We start from the raw sequence: 16,364 nt of genomic DNA on the forward strand, positions 1-16,364 counted from the left end.
CGACATATCCACCTTGAATTACTTCATCAAGAAGACACTGTTCAAGATGGAGACCCCACGTACAGTGTTGGCAGCTGTGAGGGAAGGTGACTTCATGCTGTCGATAGACTTAAGGGACGCATACTTCCAGATCACTATTCATATGACATCCAGGAAGTTCCTTTGCTTCTCTCTCGGGGACAAGGTCTTCGAGTTCAAAGTCCTGTGCTTTGGGCTGACAATAGCCCCTCGAGTGTTCACAAAGGTCTTCTCTCTTGTATCAAGTTGGGCCCATGCTCAGGGGATCCGTTTGCTGAGGTACCTTGACGATTGGTTGGTCTTGGCAGTTTCCAGGAAAAAGCTGCTGTAGGTATCGTCTATTTTGGTTCTGTCTGGAGCTGGGCATCGTAGTCAACCAGGAAAAGTCAAACCTCGTACCTAGTCAAAGGATTCTCTACCTGGGCATAGTCATCAATACGACAGTTACAAGAGTTTTCCGTCAGACCAGAGATTGGAGAAGTTGCAAGTGGTGGCGCGCGACTTCCTGTTGGAACCACATCAGTCAGCTCATCAATGGCAGGTTCTTCTGGGAGTTTTGTCTTCCCTGGAGGAGCTGCTCCCTCATGGGCATTTTCATTTTCGGTCTCTACAATGGAGACTGGGGGAATTCTGGTCTCCGACAGGGACTCACTCCTATTAAAGGTTCCTCTGTCACTGGAAGTGAGAGAAGACCTTCGTTGGTGGTTGAACGACCGAAATCTTTTGAAAGGTGTCCCTCTGCATTCTCTCCCACCGGACTCCTTCTCTGTTTTCAGACGCCTTCCTACGAGGTTGGGGGGGCTCATTTAGGTGACCTCATTGCCTCAGGCGTTTGAGTTTGGAGGACAAACAGCAACATATCAATGTCTTGGAGTTGAAGGCACCCTTCCTGGGTCTGAAGGAGTTTCAGGAGAAGGTAGAGGGTCATTCTGTCGTTCTCATGTTGGACAACACCATGGTGGTAGCCTATGTGAACAAACGGGGAGGCCTGGTTTCATGTCAACTTCACGCCTTGATCGTCAAGGTTCACCAGTGGGCAGTCGGCACTTTGGTAGAGCTCTCAGCCAGGTATATCGCAGACAAATGGAATGTGGTTGTAGACAAACTCGGTCATCGGGATCAGATCCTAGGCACAGAGTGGTCCCTTCATCAAGTGGTAGCAGACAAACTTTTCCAGGTTTGGGGGAGATCCATGCTGGACCTTTTTGCTACCTGGTTGAACAAGAAACTGGAGATATTCTGTTCAGTGGTTCCAGATCCTTTAGCGTTAGTGGAGGACGCATTCCAACATCCCTGGGACAACCTGGAGGTGTATACCTTCCCTCCTTTTTGTTTGATCCGTCAAGTTCTGAACAGGCTGGTGAATTCACAGGGTCTCAGGATGACTTTGGTAGCCCCTCCGTGGCCTCAGGTGGAATGGTTTCCAGATCTACTGTCATTGTTGTCGGAGATTCCGAGGGAAATTCCCCCTTGGCGGCCTCTCCTGTGTCAGTCACATGCAGAAAGGTTCCACCAGTCAGTAGAATCCCTGTCTCTTCATGGTTGGAGACTATCAAGTATCTCCTCCGAGTGAGAGGCTTTTCTCAGAGAACAGCAGGGCATATGTCCAGCAGTCTCAGGAAGTTGACCTCTGTGGTTTACCAAGGCCAATGTGCGAATCTACTGTGATTGGTCTCATAAATGGGGCTTTTCTCCACTCGCAACCTCTATTCAGCGAATAGCAGACTTTTTAACCTTCCTCAGAGACGAGAAACGTTTGTCTGTTTCTTCCATTAGAGGCCACAGGGCAGCCCTGAGTTTATTGTTACGCTATAGAGGTATCGACATCTTGTCCTGGGAACTTTCCTTGCTAGTTAAGGGGTTTGAGCAATCAAGTTCTCCTAGATCGCTCAAGCCTCCGACGTGGTATGTTTCCCTGGTTCTCAAGAGCTTCACTAAGGGTCCATATGAGCCTTTGTCACTCATCTGACAAGATCTTGATGCTCAAGACAGTTTTCCTTCTGGCCTTGGCATCTTCGAAGAGGGTAGGTGAGCTCCACGGTCTGAGTTATGATGTGAAGCACACCAGGGGTTGGGGGTCGGTGTCCTTCAAATTTGTCCCAGAATTTCGTGGCCAAGACCCAATATTCCTCTGTGCACGATGACAGGTTCAGTTCTTTTTCCATTCCAACACTGAATGACTGTGGGTGTGATGCTCAAGTGCTTTTATTGTGCCCTGTCCGGGCCCTGCGTTGCTATCTAAAAGGACACGGCACCTTAGACCAGGGTGCCGCAGACTTTTTGTTAGCATAGGATGTACTAAGAAAGAGGTGTCTAAGAATACTACCTCTTTTTGGATACGGGAAGCCATCAGACAGGCATACTTGGCTCTTGATGATTCCGTCACCACGTCTGTGCAGGCTAGAGCGCATGACATTAGGGGTATTGATCTCTCTGTGGCTTTCAAAAAGAACTTGGCTGTACATAGAGTGCTGAGCGCTGGTACTTGGTTACGCCAGTCCACGTTCACCTCTTTTTATCTTAAGGATGTTGCCCACAGATCTACAGACATTTTTCCCTGGGTCCTGTGATGGCTGCCCAACAGATTGTGTAGCTCATAGTTGCCCTTAACAGGGCACTTTTGTATCTTACCTAAGGTGATTGTGTGGATGAGAAAATGAGTGAGTTGGCTGGTCTCCTTCTTTCTCTTGTACCTTTCCTTCTTCCTTCGGGCAGATTAAGGAATAGACATGTCATTTGCTGGACTGGTCTGATACAGGTGAGTAAGGTAGTCATACTGATAGTGTGGTCACTTAATATACAAATATAAAACCCTCTATTTGGTAGCATATGCTCCACTCCTTGGCAAGGAGGAGTTGGGAGTGATAACAAACCTTGGTGTATTGGTTTGCTATTGGACAGTCAAAGTTTCTCTTTGGTTCCCTATACAATGATTCTCCATATATCATATATATCATTGTACATCACTCAGTGTCTGAGTGGTTAGATATCAGTTTATCTAGCTTCTCAACGGGCTTCAGCCCCTCTCCAGAAGTTATTTCTTCTGGAGCTGGACTAGTGAGTAGACCCCCATCCGGTTTAGGATGTCTTGTACCTCCCTCCAAGTATGAGTCTGTCCTATTGTTAAGACCGAAGGTTTGTTTGCGTATGAACAAATGACAAATTTTCTAAGACAATTTGTATTTTTCATAGCTACAAACCTGAGGTCTTAACATTATACTGCCCACCTTTAGCTGCCCTTCTGTTTGTTAAGACATCCTGAGTTGGGAAAGACTGACGTGGTGGCGTAGGTGCATGGTCTTTGACCACTCTTCACCCGATATACGCGCGCGTTGCCAGATCTCACAAGATTCCTTGCTTTCATCTGCGTTTTAACCGGATCCAGCTAGGCACTAGAAATTATCCTATTGTTAAGACTTCAGGTTTGTAGCTATGAAATGTACAAATTGTCTTATAAAATTTGTCATATTATGGAGAATCGCCTACCTAACTTGCCAACTCATGTGGAAAAAAAATACTGTTCAAGTGAAAGTGTATAGCTAGTATAATTGAGAGGTAAGAATTTAAACAGTAGATTTTATTAGAAAGATATTTACTAGTTTAATTTCATCTCTAGTGCCAAGTATTGACTTGAATTTTTTTTTTTTGCAGATGCAACTGAGACTGCCTTTGCTTTTGGCAAACATTTTGAGGAAGAAATATCATTTCATAACCATGTGTACTGCATAAGCCTTGTGGAACAGTCTGGGAAGGAGAAAGTTATTGCCGATGCCTACCTCAACAATATCTTAACCTTTGATTCTGAAAACCTTACTTTTGTAACTTTTGATTTCCATGAATACTGGTAAGTGTCTTTGATATGAAAATTAAAGAAGTTTTAGGTTATGACAATGCAACAGGGATTTGGGGTTGATATACTGGATTTTTTAAAGAGTGTATTGTTACCAGTTTCAATAGTTAGGATCCTTCAAGTATGTTTGAACTGTTGTCTTTGCTCTAATTAGCTTTGTTATGCATATTGAAACATAACTACACTTTCAGTTTTATGTAAGTAACTTTCCTAGTAGTAATTACATAGCTAAAGTTTCACTTGTTTGGCTGTTAATATTTTGAAATTTGTGGGTTGCTCTAATTGTTTTGGGTGGGTGACAAGAGCCCCTCCCACTTTCGGGGTACAGAGAAGAACAACACAGCAAAGAGTGCAATTTGTTTCTGTTGGCTGACGACTGTACATCCGTTGTTGGCAGAAGCTTAAAATTCTGAAATTTATACTTTGCTGGTTGTTTCTCATCGACTTGGCGAAGTATTTTAGTATTGTTAGCCTTTTTGGCAAATTTATAGTGTTAGGTGTCTTTATACACATTTAGATTGAATTATGATGTTTTTTCACAATTTTGACTAATTTTTTTACATTTCATTATGTCAAACTAGTTTTCATTGATTTAGATGTTACAGCAAAGGCTGCAATACAAGACATGTGAAAGAACCTTTCGATTCTCATTCAACTTGTACAGGTTCTAGGGGACAGGTATGTTCTGTTGATCTCAGGTGTAATGAAGGTGTAGACTGGACAGATTAGAAATGGAGTACTTTACAATCTCATTTAAACAAATTGGCTAGAGACAAAGTTAGGAAAGCGACTGCTAGGGCAGAGACTAGTAAGTCTATAGCTAGCCAGGAATCTCATGTTCACAGTCGCTTAACTGTCCCACCTTCTCATTTGCCTTGTTCACACTCCCTGTCGTAACCCCATTGCCAACTTCGAATGGAAATTTGCTAAAGTCGTAATGGACAAAATGAGTGCTTCTGAGTGCCTGAAAGCTTATACATAGTGCTAGTGAAATGGTAGATCAGGTATTAGTGTAGGTGGCAGCTGTTTGTCTTCCTCCCCGATGCTTCTTGGCAAAGGTCACTGGCATACTCCCCTAAACTGGAAGCCTAAGGGAGGTCAGAGGGATCTGCCCACGGGCAGCCATCCTATCAGTTCACTCTGTTGGTGAATCCCAGGCTGCAACCAAGAGCCATTAGAAAAGTCTCTTAGTGGATATTCACGCTTTGTTGTTGAATTCAGAGGGGTCAAGTTCCAGACAAGTCGCACCTGCTCAAGAGGTATGCAGAGGTAGATACACACACCTCCTCAGTACCTCGCAAGAAGCCCAGAGAGCCTCTCCCTTCTTGCAGTCACTGGGATAGTCCAGATCATTTTTCGTCAGATCATCCTTAGCTCTTTTTCTCGTGCATGGCCAGCTCCTGCCAAGGCACCCTGCTCCCAGCTGTCAGAAGCTCCTTTAAAAGTAGAGTGCTTAGTAACTCCCGAGCCCCCCAGCACTCCTCGGCTCTTTCTGGCGCCTGAGTGCCCGCAGCAGCAGAGTGCCATAAGTGAACATTCTCTAGCACCCAAACACCCTTCTGCGCCCCACATTTTATCGATGATAGTCCAATTCAACTATTTTTTTATTTCTTCCAGGACTCCTGCTGTTCAACTTCAGACGCTCTCAACGACTGTCACATGCATAGACCCTATCCAGAATAAGCTGGACTGTATCCTGATCTTACTCAAGAAAGCTCCCTTGCCCCCCAAGTTTCATCATCTGTGTCGTCATCACCAGTTTCTTCAGAGAATGAAGAGGTAGTCAATCAAGGAGCTCCCTTTGCATATGCTTCTTTGTTGAAGTTCCTGCTATTGACTTTTCCCAAGATAGCTTTCTCCGGTTACGCCTTCTCCAGCTTCTACTATTTTGATGAATCCTCATACCTTAGGCTCCACAAGGTTACCCGAGATGGTTTTGTCTTCTTCAGCAAAGAAGGCCTTTCATGAAATGGAAGGCTGCCTAGCAGAAAAAAGGGAACAAGGCAGAGCAGCTTTCAGTTTTCTTTCTTCTAGATTATCTAGGAGGAGATACCTATTGCATGCTACAGGTGAGGCTCCCTTTCTGGGTGTTTCTGCCTCCATGCAAGGGGGCTTCTCTGGACTTGTAAATTTGAAAAACCTCTTCAAGGTGTTTCAGGTTATGAGCTTTCTAGATTGGGAGGTTGGTGCCTCGGCTCACATGGTCAAGGATTCTTCAGTTTTACCCCACGGATTATGCCTCAGATTGGCTCAGTACTCTCTTGTATTGACCAGGGAATCAGGGATGGCTCCCTCGAGTTAGCTTCACTTTATACCATGGGTTTTGTTAAGAAAAGAGAGCTTTGGTACTCATTTACTTCAAAAGTGGTCACATCTCAGCGATCAGCTCTTAACTCTTCACCCCTTGATTGCCACCATTTGTTCCCCAGGCTTCATTTCTTGGTGTAGCCTCCAACCTAAGGATAGGAAGGGACTCTTAAGGTTCGAACTCGGAAAAAATTTGTAACCAAATGCTAAGTCCTTCACAAATGTGTTCTGATAGGTCCTTAGTATTACCAAAAAACAACCCCTAATGTCTGGGGCCCCTAGCAAAATTTGTAGGAGGCAAAAAAAAAAACCCTGAAATTGTAATGTCCAGGGCCTCTACCAAATTTTTATGGGTGGCACAAACCCCCCATCACAATTTTTTTACACTTTCACATTATACATATTCCTTAACTATGCATTTTTATCAAATTAAAGTAGATGAAATTACCTTGCTAATGATATATAAGGATGTATACTACTTTGCTTTGTTAGTATAGTACCTATGATTCAACAAATGTTGATGCTAAAACCTTGAAAATGCATTTTTCCAAATTTTGTCTGTTAACTTTTTGAATGGACATTTTCTGAAAAATATTTTTGTTGCACTATTAAAATATAACAAATGTTCAATATAATAGTGTAAAATGATATACTATATCTTACTCAATTTGTGAAGGTGGTATGGTTCCAAAAGGGTTGGGTTCCCAATTAACCATTAAACGCAGAGCCTGTATTTCTGAAAGTGTCTCCCGTATGTCGGAGGCATTCGGGAGTGAGCGCCGAAGCAGAAATTGTTTTTTTTTTTTTAAATTACAACACGCTTAGTTTTTAAGATTAAGAGTTCATTTTTGGCTCCTTTTTTGTCATTGCCTGAAGTTTAGTATGCAACCATCAGAAATAAAGAAACAAAAAATATCATTATCATATACAGTAGGTGTATTTGAAGTATACATTTGGTATCTGAACTTTCAAGATAGGCAGTTACAAGCATTTTAGTGGTGGTTTTAACTATTCGCGGGTTTTAACTATTCGCGGGGGTGTCTGGTACAAATCCCCTGCGAATATGGGGGGAATTCTGTAATTCCTTCACCAATGTGTTCTTATAGGTCCCTAGTATTACCAAAATAACCCCTAATGTGCGGGGCCCCTAGCAAAATTGTTAGGGGGCAAAAAAACCCCCTGAAATTGCAATTTGTTTATATTTTTGCAATATACTTAAACTATCCATTTTAACAAAAACATTATTATATACTAAGTTAAAGTAGATTAACCCTCTTACGCCGATTGGACGTATTAAACGTCGAGTCAAAATGTCTCCCGTATGCCGATTAGACGTATCATATGTCGGCTCAAAAAAGATTTTTAAAAATTCGCGGAAAAATACTTATAGGCCTACCAGCCGAAAACTTTTGTATCACGCGCCTTGGGGGATGCTGGGAGTTCACGGATCAAGGCGTTGTTTTGTTTACAATCGCTACGCAGGCGCGCAAGCGCGAATTTCTTTCTTATCGCACTAAAAAGTATCAGTGACACATGTCGGAAATTATTTCGTCACTTTGACATAATTTTTGCACCATTTTAAATTATCCTTTACATGAAGTATTATATATGAAAATGTGCGCAATTTCATGTAAAAATACAACAAAAAATACTCAAGATTGTAGCTATTAACAATTTTGAAATATTTTCATATAAATAACGATAAGTGCAAAATTTCAACCTTTGGTCAACTTTGACTCTACAGAAAGGAAATCGAGAAACGCAATTGTAAGCTAAAATTCTTATATTATAGTAATATTCAATCATTTGCCTTCATTTTGCAACAAATTGGACGTCTCTAGCACAATATTTCGATTATGGTGAATTTATGAAAACACTTTTTCCTTACGTTCGTGCGATAACTCTTCCGATAAATTTTTTCGTGCGATTGTCCTCATGTTTGCACCCTTTTAAATTTGCCGTTACATAAAGTTTTATATATGGAAATGTGCGCGATTTCATGCACAATACAACAAAAAACAACCCATGGTTGTAGCTTTTATCAGTTTTGAAATATTTTCATATAAATAACGTTAAGTGCAAAAATTTCAACTTTCGGTCAACTTTGACTCTACCGAAATGGTCGAAAAACGCAATTGTAAGCTAAAACTCTTATATTCTAGTAATATTCAATCATTTACCTTAATTTTGCAACGACTTGGAAGTCTCTAGCACAGTATTTCGATTTATGGTGAATTTATGAAAAAAAAAAAATTACGTTCGCGCGGTAACTCTTCGAAAAAATCAGAATTTTTTTGTGCGATTGTCGAAATGTTTGCACCATTTAAAATTAGCTGTTACACAAAGTTTTATATATGAAAATGTGCGCAATTTCATGTAGAATACAACTAAAAATGATTGAAGGTTGTAGCTTTTCTCTTTTTTCAAAATATTTGCATATAAATCACGATAAATAGAAAAAAAACCACGTTCGGTCAAATTTGACTCTACCGAAATAGTTGAAAAACGCAATTGTAAGCTAAAACTCTTACGGCCTAGTAATATTCCGTCATTTTTCTTCATTTTGAAACAAATTTGAAGTCTCTAAAACAATATTGTGATTTATGGTGAATTTTTGAAAAATATATTTACCTTCACTACGCGCGCCGATTCGCGCCGCAAGGCTCCGAAATACGTACATCGCATTATCCTAATATTTGCTCCTTTTCATATTAGCCTTTTTATAGAATTTCATATATCAAAATGTGCGCAATTTCATGAAGAATATAATAAAAAATAATTGAAGGTTGTAGCTTTTTCCATCTTCGAAATATGTGCATATAAAAAAATATATATATTAAAATTTCGACATTCGGTCAAATTTAACTCGTCCGAAATGGTCGAAATCTGCATTCTAATGTAAAACTCTTACAGTATCGTAATATTCAATCATTTTTCTTAATTTTGAAACAAATTGGAAGTCTCTAGAACATTATTTAGAATTACGGTGAATTTTTGAAAATAAAATTTTTTACGTCCGCGCGTTACGAATTCGTACATCATTTTGTGATAATATTTTTCCGGTGTTGCTTTTATTGTTTTACTATGTATTATATATCAAAAGGATTGCAATTTAGTGTACAATACAACGAAAAAAAAGTAACTCGTTAGCTTTGACCGTTTTTTGCACAGCGTGATTTGAATACAATTATCTATGAATTTTTTTTTTCGTTACCATATATCGCATTATTTACATATGATAATGATATATTTTCATTTCTGATGATTGCATACTAAACTTCAGGCAATGAGAAAAAAATGAGCCTAAAATGAACTCTTAATCTTCAAAACTAAGCGCGCTGTGATTTTTTGAAAAAATTATTTTTTCCGGTTCCGCGCTCACTCCAAACCGGCGCCGGCATACAGGATAGGTTTTGATTTTTAGGGCTTCGGCGTAAGAGGGTTAATTTACCTTTCTAATGATATATAAACCGATATATGCTCTGTGGTATTAGAATAGCACCTATGATATGATTCGACAAAGGTTGATGTTTTAAAACTCTGAAAATGCAATTTTTTTTCAAATTTTGTCTTTCAACCTTTTATAAACATTTTTAAAAAATAGCTTTGCTGCACTATAAATTGTCTCTATAAATTATCTGTATAATGGCATGTAATAATGTATATTTTGCTCAGTTTGTGAAGGTTGTGCTGCACAATTTTGAAAATGTTCCCAATGAGGTTCCATAATTGCGCTACTTTCACATTCGATGTGTGAGAAAAATAAAAAAATTTTCCGCACTTGAAGTAATTTATATAAATAAGATGATAGCCATTTTGACTGTAGTGAATTCTTAGATTAGAAATCGTGAAAGTAGCGCACTTATGGAACTTCATTGTTAAAATTTTCAAAACCGTGCATTACCACCTTCATAAATTGAGTAAAATATACATTATTTTACACCATTTTACAGACAATTTATAGAAAAATTTTTATATATTAATAGTGCAGCAAAGCTATTTTTAGAAAATGCCTATTAGAAGGGTTAAAAAACAAAATTTGGAAAAAAAATAAATTTTCAGGGGTTTAACATTTGTCAAATCATTGGTGCTATACTAATACCAAAAAGCTCATTTAATATACTTAACTTTTGTATATAATAATGTTTTTGATGAAATGCAAAGTTTAGGAGTATGTATAACGCGAAAATGTAAAAAAAATCATGATTTCGAGGGGTTTTGGCCCCCCCCTAAAAATTTTGCTACGTGCCCTGGACATTAGGTTTTTTTTTTTTGGTAATACTAGGGACCTATCAGAACACATTAGTGAAGGAATTATTTGGTTACAAATTTTTTCCTGGTTCAACCCTTAGATTTCCTTTCTATATGGAGTTTAAGTTGGGAACGTGTTTGAAACCACTCCACCTTTATAAATTTAAAATGAGGGAGATATATGTTATTATTATACCATTTAATATATAGAAAATTTATGTTTTGATATTGCAACAAAAAATTTTTCAGAAAATTATATTTAAAATGTTAAAACAAAATTTGGGAAAAAAAAAGTATTTTAAGGGTTTTAATAAACGTTTGTTGAATCATAGGTACTATACTAACAAAACAAAGTATACATAATTTTATATCATTAGAGAATTTTATATGATTTTATCTAATTTAATTTTGCATTTAATAATGTTCTCGACAAAATGCATAGTTTAGGAGTAAAACGCAAAAAAGATAAAAAAAATCGTGATTTCGGAGTGGGTTTTGCCCCCCTAAAACTTTTGCTAGGGGCCCATCCTTATTTGATTAAAAAAAATTTGACCCAGTTTGGCCAGTTCTGGATGCTGGAGTTCCCTTACTAAGAAGAGCACACAAGATTTTTTACTGCAGTCCTCTAGGTGCCCTAGGGAGACGGTTCCTTCAATTAGGACAACACCTCTTCAAGTACAGCCCTATCGAGGCGGTAGGCAAATGCCCTTTCTAGATCACAATCTAGTACCCAATTCCCTTCGCACTCCACTAAGAAGTCAGCTTCTAGCTCGTCCACCCAAAAATGGACAGGCTGTCCTCCGTATTTAAGTTGGAGCCAATCTCCTTTTCTAGGAGTACTATTGGGAAGAGAAGAGAGCAGAGCCTTGGATAATAAATGTTCTAAAAGAAGGTTATGTTCCCCCTTCACTAAGAAGCTTCCTTTAACTAGATGCGTGTTGCATTACAGCTTATTCGATGGCCTCAGAGATGTTTGCTGCTCTCTCAGAAGTAGTTTGAGGCCCTTATCAGGAAGGGGGGCAATAGAGGCAGTAGAGGACATGTATTCTCTAGGATTCTACAATCGACTGTTTGTGGTTTCAAAGGCCTCAGGAGACTGGATACCCTTGCTAGATGTTAGTGCTCTGAATGTCTTTGATCAGAAGATGAAATTCAAGATGGAAACAATCAAACTGTCCTTCCATCCATTTGCCAGGGAGATTGAAGGCAGGGTTTCCCAGTTTGGAGCCTTATGTTTCGACCTCACGACAGGTCCACAGGTTTTCACCAGAATTCTGGCTCCCCTCTCAAAGTGGCTACATCTCATGGGACTCAGAATATCCTCCTACCTAGATAGATGATTGGCTTCTTTGAGTCCAGTTGGAACAGAAATGTATGGAAGACATTCAGAGAACCCTTCTCCTTGCTCAAGAGCAAGAAATCCCAACTGGTTCCTGCTCAGAGGATTCTTTATTTGGGAATTCGGATAGATTCTCAGTTTTCTGGTTTCTCCGTCCGTGAAATGAATAGTCGTGTCTGAAGACAGTGAGAGAATTTTTAGCTCTCGAATCCTGCTCAGCAAATAGATGGATGAGCCTTATAGGGACTTTTATCTATAGTAGAGTAATTTGTAACCCTAGGCAGGTTACACATGAGACCTCTGCAGTATTTTTTAAAGGCCAGCAGTTGGTACAGAAAAAAATCTCATCGGATTTGCTCATCTTTCTGATCATCCCTGAAATAAAGTACTTGGTATTATGATGGAATTAAGAAGGAATACTGATGGAGGGAAAGTCACTCCACTCAATGAGCCCAAACCTAGACTTCTCATATGCATTACATCTAGGTTGGAGGCTCTCCTAGGGGGCAAAGAAGTATTTTGGACTTGGTCTTAGGAGAAAAAAAGTGTGGCTCATAAATGTAAAAGATTTGATGGCGATTCATCTAGATCTCCAATTCTTCGCCAAAGAAGTTTTCGACAAGACAGTGGCAGTCCACTCAGACAGCATGACTGTCCTGTCTTACATAAGAGAGCAAGGAAAGAACCTACTCTTTCTCCCTTTGCGAAGTAGCAAAAAATCTTCTCTGGGCAGCCAAGAACCAAACAAAATTAGCAACAAGGTTTATACAAAGGAAGCTAACTTTTCTATCAGACAAATTGAGCTGCCAGATACAAGGCCTACCTACAGAGTTGACATTAGATCCCCTTTTCTGCTTAGACCTTTGGAAACTTGGGGGAAACCAGTATTAGACCTTTTCACAACATGCAAAAACCATCGACTCCTGTTGTTCTGCTCGCAGTCCCAGACCCTCAAGCATGGATAACGGAAGCATTGTTACAAGATAGGTCAGACAAAGAACTGTATGCTTTTCATCCCCGAAATATAGTGAGACAAGTAATAAATAAGTTTTGCTTTCACAGAATTACTACTTCAAAAACCACAGCTTCTCAAGCGGTTCCATCAGGGATTGTGTACTCTGGCCCTGACAGGCTACAAACTCTCAGAAAGAATGGCTTTTCAAAATCAGCTTCAGAAGCTATTGCCAAGTGCCAAAGACAATCTGTAGACAAAGTTTATTAGGCTAAGTGGGCCTTCTTCCGATCGTGATGTAAAAGATATCTCCTCTACTAATACCTCTATAGCGGAGATAGGAGTTTTCTGTTATATCTTACAAAGTCCAGAAGGTTAACGATTTTAACTATTAAGGGATACAGAGCAATGTTAAGCTCGATATTCAAACGGGTAAGGATTTGTCTTCTGACCAAGATTTATCAGATCTCATTAAATCCTTTGATACCACCAAGCAGAAACAAACTTCTTTGGTATCTTGGAATTTTGACATAGTTCTTAAATGGCTATCAAGTTCACAGATGGAACCCATGCATTCTATCACCTTAAGAGATTTAACCAGAAAGACACTTTTCTAGTTGCCTTGGTGACAGCAAAATGAGTTAGCAAAATACATGCTTTAAACAGGAAAATTGGTTTTTCCCAGGGAATTGCAGGATGTTCATTTTCATTGGAATTCTTAGCAAAGAATGAAACTCCCTTTCAACCATGGCCTCATTCTTTTATCATCAAGAATCTGTCTAGTATTTTGGGCCCAGAAGAGGATAGAACTTACTCTATGGCCCTGTGAGAGCACTTAAGTATTACCTTCACAGAACAGAGGAAATTCGTCTACTTTGAACAGTCTGTGGTGTTCGGCTAAGAACCCTTCATGTCCTCTCTCGAAGAATACCTGGCGTTCTTCCTTAGAGATCTCATCTCGGAAGCTGATTCCTAAGTAGGAGATGAGTTTTTCCTATTTGTAAAGTGAAAGCCCTGAAATAAGGGCAATCGCAACTACTTGGCATGCAAACGCAATTTATCCATCTTGTCTATTTTACAAGTGACTTTCTGAGAGCGCTGAACCAGAGCCAGTATTTACCTGCAGCAGCTTTCTTATCAGGTAAGGGGAAACAACAAACATTGTGTCAATGTTAGCAATCTTTTTCTACTTTTAAGTTCATTACCATGCTTAATGTTTTAGGGTAGATATCTCCATACATTTCGCTTCCTATCAATATGGGAATCAGCTATGTAATTACTGGGCAGGTTATCATATAAATATGATCTTTTTACAATAAAATGAGGTTTTATATATACTTACCCAATGACCCAATGATTACATGATTGGAGCCCACCCTTCTCCCCTCACATGGACGGAAAGGCATAAATAAATTGAGCTCTTTGCTGTGTTGTTCCTCTCTCTAACCCTGAAAGTGGGCGGAACCCTTGTCACCTACCCAAAACAATTAGCGCGACCCACGAATTTCAGAATTTGACTGCCAAAGAGTGAAACTTTAGCTATGTGATTAGTTCTGGGTAAGTATGTATAAAATCTTATTTTATTATAAAAATATTATATTTTTATGTAGTACCTCCACTTTTGTTTTATTTTCAGCCGAGGAATGCGTTATGAACATGTGTCTTTCCTAATTGAAGGTTTAGAAGATATTATATCCAAGATGCTGTACTGCTGGGTTGACAAAGAAGGGACGATATGTCGTCAGAATGGTATTTTTCGTGTCAATTGCATTGACTGCCTTGATCGCACTAATGTTGTACAGGTGAGATATATTTAGATCATTTCTGTAAATAAGCATTTTTTGTTAATTGGTGTGAAGCTGGAGGCTAGAATTATGTAGTCATCTTGTAAGCTGTTTATTTCTTTGTTGTACCTACTAGCATATTACCAGTATCAACCTATTCTGTAGCAGTATCAACCTATTCTGTAGCAACAAAGGGCCTTTGGATAATATCAAATACAGTAGTACCTTGAGATACAAAATTAATCCGTTCCGAGGCGCCTTTCGTATCATGAGGTTTTCGTATCTTGGACCACATTTTACTTGTAAATGGCTAATCTGTTCCAAGCCCTCCAAAAACACCCCAGTAAATTTCATAATAAAGCTAAATTGACCTGTAAACAATGAAATACTACAACAATTTGGATCATTCAATACCTAAATTAACAACAAAATGCAAAATAACCTGTAAATAAAGTGTATATTAGTGTACATGGTAACAAGAAATAGTATACTGTACGTAAAATGTGGAAGCTTACCTTTCGAGTGAGGCTATCTCCGAAAGTAGCGGCAGAGGAGGAGGAGGACAAACGGCAGATAACGTACGTACGTACATACACTTAACTTTACGAAAACACACAAAAAATTTAAGGAAAACTATAAAACTAAAATTTACGAAACACATTAACCCTCTTACACCGACTGGACGTATTTTACGTCGACATTTTTTGTCTCCCGTGTGCCGACTGGACGTATTTTACGTCAACTTACAAAGTTTTTTTTAAAATCGCGGAAAAAAGGGACTTATAGGCCTACCAGCCTAAAACTTTTGAATCACGCGCCTTGGGGGATGCTGGGGAGTTTCACGGATCAAGGTGTTGTTTTGTTTACAATCGTTACGCAGGCGCACAAGCGCGAATTTCTTTCTTGCCGCACTAAAAAGTATCTGTGACACATCTCGGAAATTATTTCGTCACTTTGACATAATTTTTGTACCATTGTGAATTAGCCGTTACATGAAGTATTATATATGAAAATGTGCGCATTTTTTATGTAGAATACAACAATAAAATACTCATGATTGTAGCTTTTATCAGTTTTGAGATATTTTATATAAATAACGATAATTGCCATATTTCAACCTTCGGTCAACTTTGACTCTACCGAAATGGTCAAAAAACGCAATTGTAAGCTAAAACTCTTATATTTTTTAGTAATATTCAATAATTTACCTTAATTTTGCAACTAATTGGAAGTCTCTAGCACAATATTTTCGATTTATGGTGAATTTATGAAAAAACTTTTTCCTTACGTCCACGTGGTAACTCTCCCGAAAAAAATCATACATGCGATTGTGGTAATGTTTGCCCCATTATAAAATTAGCCGTTATATAAAGTTTTATATATGGAAATGTGCGCAATTTCATGCACATACAACTAATAACAACCTATGGTTGTAGCTTTTATCAGTTTTGAGATATTTTCATATAAATAACGATAATTGCCAAAATTTCAACCTTCGGTCAAATTTAACTCTAGCCGAAATGGTCGAAAAACACAATTGTAAGCTAAAACGCGTATATTCTAGTAATATGCAAGCATTTACCTTCATTTTGCAACAAGTTGGAAGTCTCTAGCACAATATTTCGATTTATGGTGAATTTATGAAAAAAATAACATTTTCTTTACGTCCGCACAGTAACTCTTCCGAAAAAATCATACGTGCGATTCTGGTAATGTTTTGCACGTTTTTAAATTAGCTGTCACATAAAGTTTTATATATGAAAATGTGCACAATTTCATGTAGAATACAACAAAAAATAATTGAAGGTTGTAGCTTTTCTCATTTTCGAAATATTTGCATATAAATCACGATAAATAGAAAAA

General features: G+C 38.7%; 1 protein-coding gene across 1 annotated transcript in view; it reads left to right on the plus strand.

Annotated features, from left to right (window-relative positions):
* Positions 1–1,101: 1,101 nt before the first annotated feature.
* The window catches only part of LOC135207365 (phosphatidylinositol-3-phosphatase SAC1-like), a 29,591-nt gene continuing 14,328 nt past the window's right edge, over positions 1,102–16,364 (plus strand). Inside the window, exons 1-3 of the mRNA XM_064239093.1 lie at positions 1,102–1,669; positions 3,670–3,862; positions 14,354–14,519. Of these exons, the coding sequence (XP_064095163.1) occupies positions 1,102–1,669; positions 3,670–3,862; positions 14,354–14,519 (927 nt within the window). The remainder of the gene's footprint in view (positions 1,670–3,669; positions 3,863–14,353; positions 14,520–16,364) is intronic.

The sequence above is a fragment of the Macrobrachium nipponense genome, chromosome 32 (genome assembly GCF_015104395.2).
Source record: "Macrobrachium nipponense isolate FS-2020 chromosome 32, ASM1510439v2, whole genome shotgun sequence".
NCBI classification, from domain to species: domain Eukaryota; kingdom Metazoa; phylum Arthropoda; class Malacostraca; order Decapoda; family Palaemonidae; genus Macrobrachium; species Macrobrachium nipponense.